This window comes from Pelmatolapia mariae, linkage group LG16_19 (genome assembly GCF_036321145.2).
Source record: "Pelmatolapia mariae isolate MD_Pm_ZW linkage group LG16_19, Pm_UMD_F_2, whole genome shotgun sequence".
Taxonomy (NCBI): Eukaryota; Metazoa; Chordata; class Actinopteri; order Cichliformes; family Cichlidae; genus Pelmatolapia; species Pelmatolapia mariae.
This window is the reverse complement of record NC_086241.1, coordinates 18,185,989-18,197,865: the sequence shown is the minus strand read 5'-3', so window position 1 is coordinate 18,197,865 and position 11,877 is coordinate 18,185,989. Positions and strand designations below refer to the sequence as shown.

General features: G+C 37.1%; 2 protein-coding genes across 2 annotated transcripts; both read right to left on the bottom strand.

Moving 5' to 3' along the window:
* Window positions 1–852: 852 nt before the first annotated feature.
* On the bottom strand, window positions 853–4,455 carry LOC134644145 (toll-like receptor 8). Its single transcript, XM_063496888.1, has 3 exons — window positions 4,441–4,455; window positions 3,920–3,934; window positions 853–3,794 (listed from the first exon to the last, which is right to left on the bottom strand). The coding sequence occupies exons 1-3, from the start codon at window positions 4,453–4,455 to the stop codon at window positions 990–992; spliced, it is 2,835 nt and encodes a 944-aa protein (XP_063352958.1). The 3' UTR covers window positions 853–989.
* A 1,875-nt stretch (window positions 4,456–6,330) lies between these two features.
* LOC134645193 (toll-like receptor 8) lies at window positions 6,331–10,587 on the bottom strand. The gene is made up of 2 exons (XM_063498529.1): window positions 10,510–10,587; window positions 6,331–9,679 (listed from the first exon to the last, which is right to left on the bottom strand). The coding sequence occupies exons 1-2, from the start codon at window positions 10,510–10,512 to the stop codon at window positions 6,578–6,580; spliced, it is 3,105 nt and encodes a 1,034-aa protein (XP_063354599.1). The 5' UTR covers window positions 10,513–10,587; the 3' UTR covers window positions 6,331–6,577.
* Window positions 10,588–11,877: the final 1,290 nt, after the last annotated feature.

The window sequence follows — 11,877 nt, the reverse complement described above, 5'->3', positions numbered from 1 at the left end:
CTAAATTTACGCACCGGTCAACTTTAAAAAGAAAAAAAAAAAAAAGGAACTTACTTACAAGAGCACGACTCACAGAAAGCACAGGATGCGCGTCCGGTTGTTGCAGGAGCAGAGTGCTAACGTCAGCCTCAATCACACAATAAATACAACGCCGTATGCAAATGAGCCTCTGACGTCACGTCAAGGCTGCTTCGATACAAAAGATAAAAAAGAAAAAGTAAACATTTTTTAATCTTATATATAGTCTTGAAAGCAAACGCTGATATCCCGAAACCACAGCGCAAGTAAAAAAACAAACAAACATTCATTATTACAGCAAAATTCAAATCTAGTGGCCATTAGCAACAGCTGTGTGCCATTAGCTTAATTAACGTCGTTTATTGATTTTATCCGAACTCTACAAAAGGTGTCTGCACCACTACAGCGCCTCGAGTTGTTTGCTCTTGTAAGGAAAAATAAATGTAGCTGACAGTTAGTGGAACAATGACTTGAGGGTTTATTTGCAAACAGCACTCCCATTAAAACTGAATCAGTGGTGACACCGTATGGACAAAGTAGGTAATAACCAAACGTGGTGTAGCAGATTCCCTGGCTTCAAGAATTTGTACTTTTGTTGTTGTTTTTTCCCCCTAAACAGTAATTACTAAATCCTAAAATGTCAGTAAAAACCCAAATGAAAAGAGTAGACTGTGCATAAGTTCAACTTGCAACCCATAAAATATTTTTTTTCTTATACAAAAACCAGATGGTAGCCTGCCAAAATTTACATCCACAAAATGGAACACATTTTGAAAAGGCTTTATTTGATAATATACAGCACATAACAGTTTCACATTTACAAATATTCGGTAGGCTGTGCTCTCTCAGCAATTATTAGCAAATCAGTTTTGTAGTTTCTTCATTTATAAGTCTCAGGCAAACGAGAGAAGGTTTAAAAGAACCAAGCAAGCAAGGATGCATAAATCAATAGTTTTAAAACAAGACTTTCTTCACTTGGTGGTGAAGTATTTTGAATAGGTCTTGTTGTACATCACTTGATTATCTACTCTTATGACACTTCTCAGGTTTTGCCAAAACCAGGGCTCTGCGGCTGCTGTTCGCGGCCACTCTACAACACTGCTCTCGCACAGTCGCTTCCTCAAGCGCAGAAAGTGAGAATGCTGCAGGACAGGCTCCAGCATTAGCAGTACTATCACATCCACATTTTCATCCAGCAGTCTTTGGTGGGCCAGATACATTGCTAGCTTGAAAGCACCGGTCTTAACGTAGCCCTTTGTTAAGACAAACAGAGTCTTGCGACTGTACTGGATGCTCTGGGTGAGGTTGTCCACCAGTGGGACTCCTGGGGGCCAGTCCCTCTCTTCCAGACACAGTGGATGATACTTGTCTCCCTCTTCCTCCAGTTGCACCCGCAGATTGCTCATCACCCACTCAGAGACCTGTGGGTCTTTTGTGTCATATGTCACAAAGACATCATAAATAGTATCTGGCGAGTAGAAGGATCTGTACCCTTTCAGCTTAGCTTTCATATAGTGCAGGACATAGGAAACATCCCAGTAAAATAAGTGAGCAACTGTTGAAACAATCATGAAAAGAATAATGATAGAAGTTGTTAGAGTGTAGATCTGAAATGCCCGACTGGGATTTATACACTGATGAATGCTAAAATGTATCAATCCTTGTCCCTTTAAGTTCACTGGTGTGTTACATGTCACCTGAGTGGTCAGTCTTGGGATCTTTACATCACTCTGTTCAATCCACAAAACGAAGTCTAACAAATCACAAGTACACTCAAATGGATTTCCTTGTAGGAACAGAGTCAGGTTTGCAGGTCCTGATTTGAAGGTAGTTTCATTGACAATAGTCAATTTGTTGTTACTCAGGCTGAGAGTCATGAGGCTTTTTAGACTCTTTAAAAAACAATTGTCTGCATGGAAAATGTGATTATGACTCAGGTCAAGGAAAGTCAAAGTTTGTGTGATGTTTGAGTTAATAGTTGTTAAAGTAGACAGAGAATTGTAACTTAGGTCCAAAATTTGAAGTTGATGGAAAGGCAGTTTGTCCCAATTAACATCACTGAGTGAGTTATGACTTATGCACAGTGTGGTGATGTTATGTGGCAGATATTCATAAACATCATCTGGAATCTTTGCAATGCCATTAATGGATATATCTAAAACTGTCAAATTAGAAAGATTAGTGAAAAGTTTCTTGTATGAGCCATCCCTGTCTTTCCAAAGTTTCCCTAGATGATTTTGTGCAAATATAAGTTCTGCTAATGATTTGCTATACATTTCTTTTGTTGTCAGTGTGGAAATCTCGTTATGACTCATATTAAGCACTCTTAGCACAGGTAGATTTTGTGTAAAATTTAAATTAAGCGTTACCCCAAATGCTTCAAAGTAGTGTGAATTGTAACTGAGGTCTAGTACTTGTAATTTCTTTAGTTCTTTGAAGGCGTTGTTATAGGCCAGATCAACCCTATTGAAAGATAAGTCGAGATATGTCAGATTAGGCAACATCTTGAACTCTGTGCCATTAAGTGCCTGTGAAAATCCATTTCTGGAGAGGTTGAGACATGAAATATTTCCATATCCCACAAACTGCTTTGGAGAAATGAAGAACAGATTATTTGAGCTGAGGATGAGCACTCGTCCAGAATTGGAGCATTCTTGCTTTGTATTCCTGTGTAGTACTTCATAAATTGAGTCTTTTGGAGTGAGTTTTACGAATGGTGACATAGAAACTTCTGAATTCTCATTATTTCTGTCTGTTAGAGTTGGTAGACTTTCTACTGTAGTGGGATATAACCTGTTTTCTCCGAGATATATCATTCTTAAGTGGGAAAGCTTGCTGAACACGGTAGGGTCAGAGTGAATAATGAAGTTAGTGCTTAAGTACAAATGAGACAGATTTTTCAGATCGTACAGAGGTCTGAGTGTGTCTGGTCTAATACTCTGGAATACCAGAGCATTCAAATGCAAACTTTTCAGTGACCTGAGCTGTGAAAAGTCTTTTGAAAGTGTTAGTTTTTCTGGGTACAATCCGAGAGCATAATTGAAAGACAGGTCAAGTTTTTCCAGCCTGTGAAGATAACTGAAAGCTTTAACCGATGTGTCCTCACCAGTTACAGCTTTTTGTAAAAAGTTAAATTCCAGAAACAATTGTGTAAGATTCGTTAGCGTTTGAAACCAAGAGGGATCAAGGTAATTTAGTGAGTTTCCTCCCAGGTTCAGTGTCTCAAGCTGTGTCAGTCTTTGAAATGCATCAGGATGTATGTCAATAGAACCGTTAGGGCAAGGAACACAAGGGTATGGAGCATTGTGACATCTTGGACAGTTGCCTTGTATATCAAGGAATTTGACATTTTCTAACCCTTGAAAATCATCTTTATATATGTTCTCTATTTTGTTGGTATCCAGACGTAAGATTGTAATTGACTGGGGTAGTCCTTTAGGAACATGGGTTAAGTTGTTATAAGACAAGTCCAGGTATTTCAGTTTTTTCAGTAGTGCAAAAGTGTTTTCGTTGATAGCGACAGATTTCCCACAAGGGTTGCGGAAGTAGCAGTTTTTAGATAACAACAGCATTGTCATGTTTTCCAAGCCAATAAAGCTATTGTTCAGTTTATCCATACTAACTTTGTTAATGTTTAGCTCAAGTTTTTTCACACTGCGGGGGAGATTGCGTGGAATTTCAGTCAGACAGTTGCCGTTCAGTCGTAGTTGCTTGAGTTTTGTCAGATTTTTGAAAGCATTTTCAGCGATCTTCAGTGCTCCGCATCCATAATCAGTCTTGGTGTTGTTTGCCCAGTTGAGATTCAGATGTGCCAGATTCAGCAGATGAGAAAGTGAATCAGCTTTAATACTCCTAATGACATTTTCTGACAAGTCAAGATCAGTGGCATTAGCAGTTATACCTTTTGGTACTTCCTCTAGATGACGGCCTTTACAGTCAAATTTGACTGTATTTGAAGCATTGTTGGATATGACATCACAAGGAAACTGCCGTGTCATCCAGGTAGGTTTATGTGCAGCCAGCTGGACCTCATAATGGCAACACAGACAGAACAACAGCATCCAGCATTTGGTAATCTGTGGAAAATTGATGAAATCAGTTAACTGAAATAAATTAAAGCTTTTGTTTTTGGTCATATTATTTGGACTGACCCTGAATCAGTTAAGCTACTCCAGGACCCCTCGTGCCATACTAGCGCGTCTCCTTGATTACATTGTTTTCACTTCCCATCCATTTACTGTAAAAGCCTTGCATTTCTGCATGCATAAAGTTTGTCTCTACTCTATTCACTTAGTATTTTCTCTTGTCCTGTTTGTTGTTTTGTGGCCTCTCCATATTTCTCCCTTCCATTCACCCCTCAAGCAGTACAGTAGCAGCAAATGGCTGCCACTTCTTTAGCCTAGTTTACCCTCCCTCCTTTACCAAGTCCTTGGTCATAGAGTCTCCTCTGCTTGTTTGGGTTCTTGCTCTAATTTTGTTGAGTTTGTGCCTTTCTAAATTACATCAAGGTTCAGACTAATATTTTGATCTGTGAGCCCCAGATTATACACTCACTGCAGCAAAAGATGTTCTTGGCCCAATTAGACTGTAAGTCATGACATCCAAGAACTACAGAGATGTTTTGAGAGAAAACATATTGATAAGATAAAATAAGATGCCTATTATATATTATAGTATTTGTTTGAAATAAAATATTAAGCCGACTCGCATTCCACATTCATTATATGCAATTTATTTTTAATTGTTATTTATTTAACTGTGATAAATGGCATTTCTTTTTTGGCTCATGATGATTTGGAGATCTGGATGGCCAAAGAAAACGACAACTCATTTGTTTGAACGCTTGCTGTTGGGCAGTTTTAAAGCTGTTAAAGTGTAAACAGGTTCAATCACAAAAAATACAGTGGAATAAAAGATTTGTGGATATATACTGTAAGTGAATGAGGCCCATTGATGTTACAAAGTAAGCTTGAAGAAAATTGTGTCACTATCGTTTACCAAGTATGGCATCACTTCTACCCAGCAGGTGCCAATAAATTGTAAATCAAATTGTAGCTGGAAAGACTGTTCCTGTTTTTTGTCGCACTTGGGAAAAATATTAAATCTCAAAATTACTGAACAGTTTGTGCAATTTTTGACAAATTTTTAATGTACATTTTAATGTAATTGTCCAACAAATACCAAATACCAAAAAAAACCCAAATACCAAAGGCCATTTCCAAAGTAAATTAAGTCAACTGTACAGGTTTTTAGAATCAAATAAATCTATGAAACATTTTGTCACCAAAATCCTGAAACTAGAAAAATAATCAAAAATAATACAGATAAATGAAATTAAAGCATATAAAGGTAATCAGAAATTTAATAAAATGTAAAAATGTAAGTAAATATAAAGAACAGAAACAAAATAAAACTCACCATTTTTTCTCCACTATATTGATCCCTGAATGACAATTTGGAAAATTATGCTAGTGTGCTTCAATTTTTTTTTTCAATTGTTAGACCTGAAAGTTTCTTGTCTTTTATTAATGATTTCGTTACAGATGACCGTGTTTGTTCCCTTCAAGACAAATAAAAAAGAAACACACTGTTAAAACTACATGATAAGCTGTGGGAGGGAAGTATCACGCTAATTGAAGAACTGCATCTTTTTCATTTCCCTCTTTCAAAAATGGCAGTTTATTTGTCAGCCAAGATGAACACTGGAATGCCCAGTAAACACAGCAACAGTGCATAGTGCCAGTCAGTTCTTCAGATTATGTGAAGTAATATGGAGTTTAAAAATGACATATTTCTTAGACATTAATATGACATTAGTAATATATCTCCTCACACACTGATTTATTTCTGAGTGGGACACTGAATTTAGGGCTAATTTGTATTAAAACGATGTCACTGGCACCACCTTGCGGACAATCTCAAAAATTTCCAAATGTGAAATAGCAGATGAAAGCATGCAAGTTATATTACACATACTGCGTCGATTTGGATTTTTAATAATGGACTGCAATTTAGGATCTGTCAATTTTGTACTAAATTTCTCTTTTGTGGAACTGTTAAACCTGGTACTGGCGCCACTCAGCGAAGATGTTTTCTAACATGGAAACCAGAAACTAGAGTGTAAAATCTACATCCACAAAATGCCACACATATTATTTTATTTTTTATTAATGCACTGCAGACAGATTACAAAAGATTTATTATACTTTCTCAGCAAATATAAGAAAATTTGTTTTTTATTGTTTTCTTATTAGATTCAGACAAAGAAGAAATCGTTTAAAAGAACCAAATAAGCATTGCTCTAAAGAACTGTGATTTTAAAGCAGGATCATGTTATTGTCTGCAGACTAGCATTACAAATCAGTCCCAGGCAGATAAGTGATGATTATCCTTCTTCACGTGGTGGTGAAGCATTTTGAATAAGTCAATAACTCAACAACTATAATGAAATTAGTTCTTAAAAACAGTTCAGTCAAAGAAGACACACTTTAAAAAGACCAAACAAGAAATGATATATAAAAGCACTGGTTATATAACAAGCTCATGTTATTATCCTTCTTCACTTGGTGGTGAAGTATTTTGAATAGGTCTTGTTGTACATCACTTGATTATCTACTCTTATGACACTTCTCAGGTTTTGCCAAAACCAGGGCTCTGCGGCTGCTGTTCGCGGCCACTCTACAACACTGCTCTCGCACAGTCGCTTCCTCAAGCGCAGAAAGTGAGAATGCTGCAGGACAGGCTCCAGCATTAGCAGTACTATCACATCCACATTTTCATCCAGCAGTCTTTGGTGAGCCAGATACATTGCTAGCTTGAAAGCACCGGTCTTAACGTAGCCCTTTGTTAAGACAAACAGGGTCTTGCGACTGTACTGGATGCTCTGGGTGAGGTTGTCCACCAGTGGGACTCCTGGGGGCCAGTCCCTCTCTTCCAGACACAGTGGATGATACTTGTCTCCCTCTTCCTCCAGTTGCACCCGCAGATTGCTCATCACCCACTCAGAGACCTGTGGGTCTTTTGTGTCATATGTCACAAAGACATCATAAATAGTATCTGGCGAGTTCAAGGATCTGTACCCTTTCAGCTTAGCTTTCATATAGTGTAGGACATAGGAAGCATCCCAGTAAAATAAGTGAGCAACTGTCGAAACAATCATGAAAAGAATAATGATAGAAGTTGTTAGAGCGTAGATCTGCTTTGCCTGTTCCGCATTTACACACTGATTAATGTTAAAATTTATCAGTATTTTGTTCCTCTGGTTCACTGGTGTGTTACATGTCACCTGAGTAGTCAGTCTTGGGATCTTTATGTCACTCTGTTCAATCCATAAAATAAAGTCTATGGAATCACAAGTACACTCAAATGGATTTCTCTGTAGGAACAAAGTCTGAAATTCAGGTCCTGATTTGAAGGTAGTTCGATTGACAATAGTAAGTTTGTTGTTTCTAAGGCTGAGAGTCCTGAGACTTTTCAAACTCTGTAAAAAACCATCGTGCACTTGGGAAATGTGATTATGACTCAGGTCAAGGAAAATCAAAGTTTGTGTGATGTTTGAGTTAATAGTTGTTAAAGTAGACAGATGGTTGTAGCTCAGGTCTAAACTCTGTAGTTGGTGGAAAGGCAGTTTGTCCCAGCTAAAATCGCTGAGGCAGTTATGATTTATGTGCAGTGTGGTCAGATTACGTGGCAAATATTTATAAACATCATCTGGAATCTTTGCAATGCCATTAAAGGATATATCTAAAACTGTCAAATTAGAAAGATTAGTGAAAAGTTTCTTGTATGTGCTATCCCTGTCTTTCCAAAGTTTCCCCAAATTATTATGTGCAAACCTTAGATCTGCTAATGATTTGCTATACATTTCTTTTGTTGTCAGTGTGGAAATCTCATTATGACTCAAATTAAGGACTCTTAGCACAGGTAGATTTTGTGTAAAATTTAAATTAAGCGTTACCCCAAATGCTTTAAAGTAGTGTGGATTGTAACTGAGGTCTAGTACTTGTAATTTCTTTAGTTCTTTGAAGGCGTTGTTATAGGCCAGATCAACCTTATTGAAAGATAAGTCGAGATATGTCAGATTAGGCAACATCTTGAACTCTGTGCCATTAAGTGCCTGTGAAAATCCATTTCCTGAGAGGTTGAGACATGAAATATTTCCATATCCCTCAAATAGCTTTGGAGAAATGAAGAACAGATTATTTGAGCTGAGGATGAGCACTCGTCCAGAGTCAAAGCACTCTTGCTTTATTAGGCTGTGTGATATCTCGTAGCTAAAGTCTTTTGGAGTAGTTGATATGGACGGTGAAATAGAAAGGTCTGAATTCTGGTTGTATCTGTCTGTTGGAGTTGGTGGACTTTCTATTGTTGTGGGATATAACCTGTTTTCGGCTAGATATATCATTCTTAAGTGGGAGAAATTGGTGAATAAAGTAGAGTTGCTATAAATAATGAAGTTAGTGCCTAAATTCAAAGCAGATAAATTTTTTAGATTGTGTAGAGGTGTGAGTGTTTCTGGTCCAATTCTCTGGAATACCAAAGCCTCCAAATGCAAAGTTTTCAGTGAGCTGAGCTGTGAAAAGTCTTTTGAAAGTGTTAGTTTTTCTGGGTACAATCTGAGAGCATAATTGAATGACAGGTCAATTTTTTCCAGCCTGTGAAGATAGCTGAAAGCTTTAACTGGTGTGTCCTCACCAGTTAAAGCTTTTTGTAAAAAGTTAAATGCCACAAATAATTCTTTAAGATTCGTTAGACTTTGAAACCAAGAGGGATCAAGGTAATTTAGTGAGTTTCCTCCCAGGTTCAGTGTCTCAAGCTGTGTCAGTCTTTGAAATGCATCAGGATGTATGTCAATAGAACCGTTAGGGCAAGGTACACAAGGGTATGGAGCATTGTGACATCTTGGACAGTTGCCTTGTATATCCAGGACTTTTAAATTTAGCAACCCCTGGAAATCATCTTTAGATATGTACTCTATTTTGTTGGAATCCATATGTAAAGATGTTAGTGATTGGGGTAGTCCTTTAGGAACCTGTGTTAAGTTGTTGTAAGACAAGTCAAGAACCTGCAGTTTGTCCAGTATTTGAAAGGGTTTTTCCATAATAGCAACAGACTTCCCACAAGGATTCCAGAAGTAGCAGTTTTTAGATAGTAACAGGTTTGTTATGTTTTTTAAGCCTATAAAGCAATTGTTCAATTTATCCAAACTAATCTTGTTAATGTTTAGGTCAAGATTTTCCACACTGTGGGGGAGATTGCGTGGAATTTCAGTCAGACAGTTGCCGCTCAGTTCCAGTTGCTTGATTTTTGTGAGATTTTTGAAAGCATTTGCAGAAATGTTCAATTTTCTGCAGCCATAACCATTCTTGGGCTTGTTTGCAAAGTTGAGATTGAGCTGAGTCAAATTCAGCAGATTAGAAAGTGAATCAGCTTTAATACTCTTAATAAAATTTTCAGATAAGTCTAGATCCGTGGCATTACTGGTTATTCCTTCTGGTACTTTCTCTAGATGACGCCCTTTACAGTCAAATTTGACCTCAGAGGTATTGGTGGATATGACATCACAAGGAAACTGCCTTGTCATCCAGGTGGGTTTACATGCAGCCGGCAGGATCTCATGATGGCAACAGAGACAGAACAACAGCATCCAGCATTTGGTAATCTGTGGAGAATTGATGAAATCCCTTATATGAAATAACCTTATGCTTCTGTTTTTGGTAAAATTATTTGGACTGACCCTGAATCATCACTTAATTAAGCTACTATAGGCTCAGGCCGCTGCAGGACCTCCTGTGTTATGCTACCAACTCTCCAACACTCTGTTTTCATTAACATTACCTACTCAGCCATTATAAGGTACTGCCCACACTAGAACAGCACATAGTCATGGAGCAAAACTGGGTGTATGTTGCCAAGCAATAACATTTTTTTTTCTTCTGCTAAATTTAACTTTGAAAACCAAAGTGAAACTTCTTCATCAATAAAATACTTATTTTTACAGTTGTATTCATTTTTCTTTAAGCAGTTTCAGTTTTTTTGCGAAAAGTATTCTAATTTTCAACATGTAAGGTACAGTATTGTGTACTTGTTTTACATCAATTTGTCGCAGGTCTTCAATGCAGCTGCATTATCTTTAGCATTCCATCAAATGTAAAGACCCTATTGAAAAGTTTGAGCTTATCTTTGAAAATTTACAATAAATATGTGACTTCGTTTTTAAAAATGAAGGAGGCTACTGATCGAGTAATCATGATGAAGCATTTTTCTAAACAGTTCTGAGTCACTTTTAATGTACAATTTAATGCAATGGTCTAACACATTTTCAAAAAAGCAAGGGCCACTTCCAAAATTGAATTAACCAAACTATCCAGGTTTTTGGAGTCAAGTAAATCTATGAAACACAACAACTAGAAAATAATCAAAGATAAGACAGATCAAGTTACGAGTAGTAAAAATCTAAGTTACTAAACAGAGAAAATAAAAAAAACTTACCATTGTGTTCCTACTGTATTGATCCCTGAGTGACAATCTGGAAAACCTTTGTCATGCTCCAGTACTTCAAAATCTTTCAGTTATTCGTTGAAAAAAAAAAATAGAGTTTATTTTCTTTAGATTTAGTAAAGTTAAACGCTGCTTGCCTTTTAAAGCATGAATTTATAACAATTTAGTCTGTTTGAAGTTTTTGCTCTTTGTCTCTAGACAGTTAAAGAAAACTCTTTAACTAAAGTCAAATAAGGAAGTAACAAACTGTTAACAACATGATAGCCTTTGTGAAGGAAGTAGCATGTTGTTATGTCCCCAAGAAGGAAGCTGAGGAATTGAAGAACTACATCTGTTTCATTTCTCTCTTTCAAAACATTGTCACACATTCATTGCCAACTGAGCTGTACGTTAAAATCCCCAGTGAGCATAGCAATGAGTGCCAGTCAAATCTCTAAAACAGTGAGAATGAAAATGGAATTTAAAATTAACACTCTATTAGTCATTAATATTACATTAATAATCCATCTGCTCACAAACTGATGTATTTTTCAGTCGGACAATGACTTTATGGCTAAAATTGCAAACTTCGTGACTGCCAGCACCATTCAGGCATTGTTATGATGGAGTAAATGTGACTAAAAGTCTCAGCTTGATGAATTTAAATTTTTTAAAATTTGCAATAAATATGCGACTTCATAACTCATTTTCATATAATGGATTACAAGATTTCCAAAAAAGCAAAGTGTATTAATATTACATTGTTAATATATCTACTGACAAACTGATGTGTTTCTGTGTGGGACATTGACTTTAGGATTAATTTGCAAGCTGCAACTGCATCACTGCTGCCACCACGTGGATAATTTAATACAGGGCTCTTTGACATGGGCGCACCGGTGCGCCTAACTTTAAAAATTTAGGCGCACCGGCACAAAAGTTAGGCGCACTCAAATTTTTCAACCGCATCGCTTAACACCGCAGTTTTACATGTGCACTTTCTTTGGGGGGAAGTCCATACAGACAATATTCATTTCTAAATTATTAACTAACAAACTTGTGCTTAAAGTGCTTTGTAATATTGTAGAAAATGTTAAACTTAATCATCATCTTGGCCTCCTCTGACGACCTGTTTGCTGCTGCCTGCTGCTGAAAGGCAGTGGGGAGAGGGGACACTTGGGCAGTGCATTTATTGCAGCATATAATGTGTTTTCTGGATACACTGCTGCTTTTTCAGCATTCAAAGATTGATGGCACCGTGTCAGAGCACTGGCTATGAATTTCAGACGGATCAGGCCTTAACTTAACAAAAAAGTTATCAATAGTTCTTTTCATCTTTTCTTATTACCCACAGCTACATCCACTTCTGTCAGGCCTAGG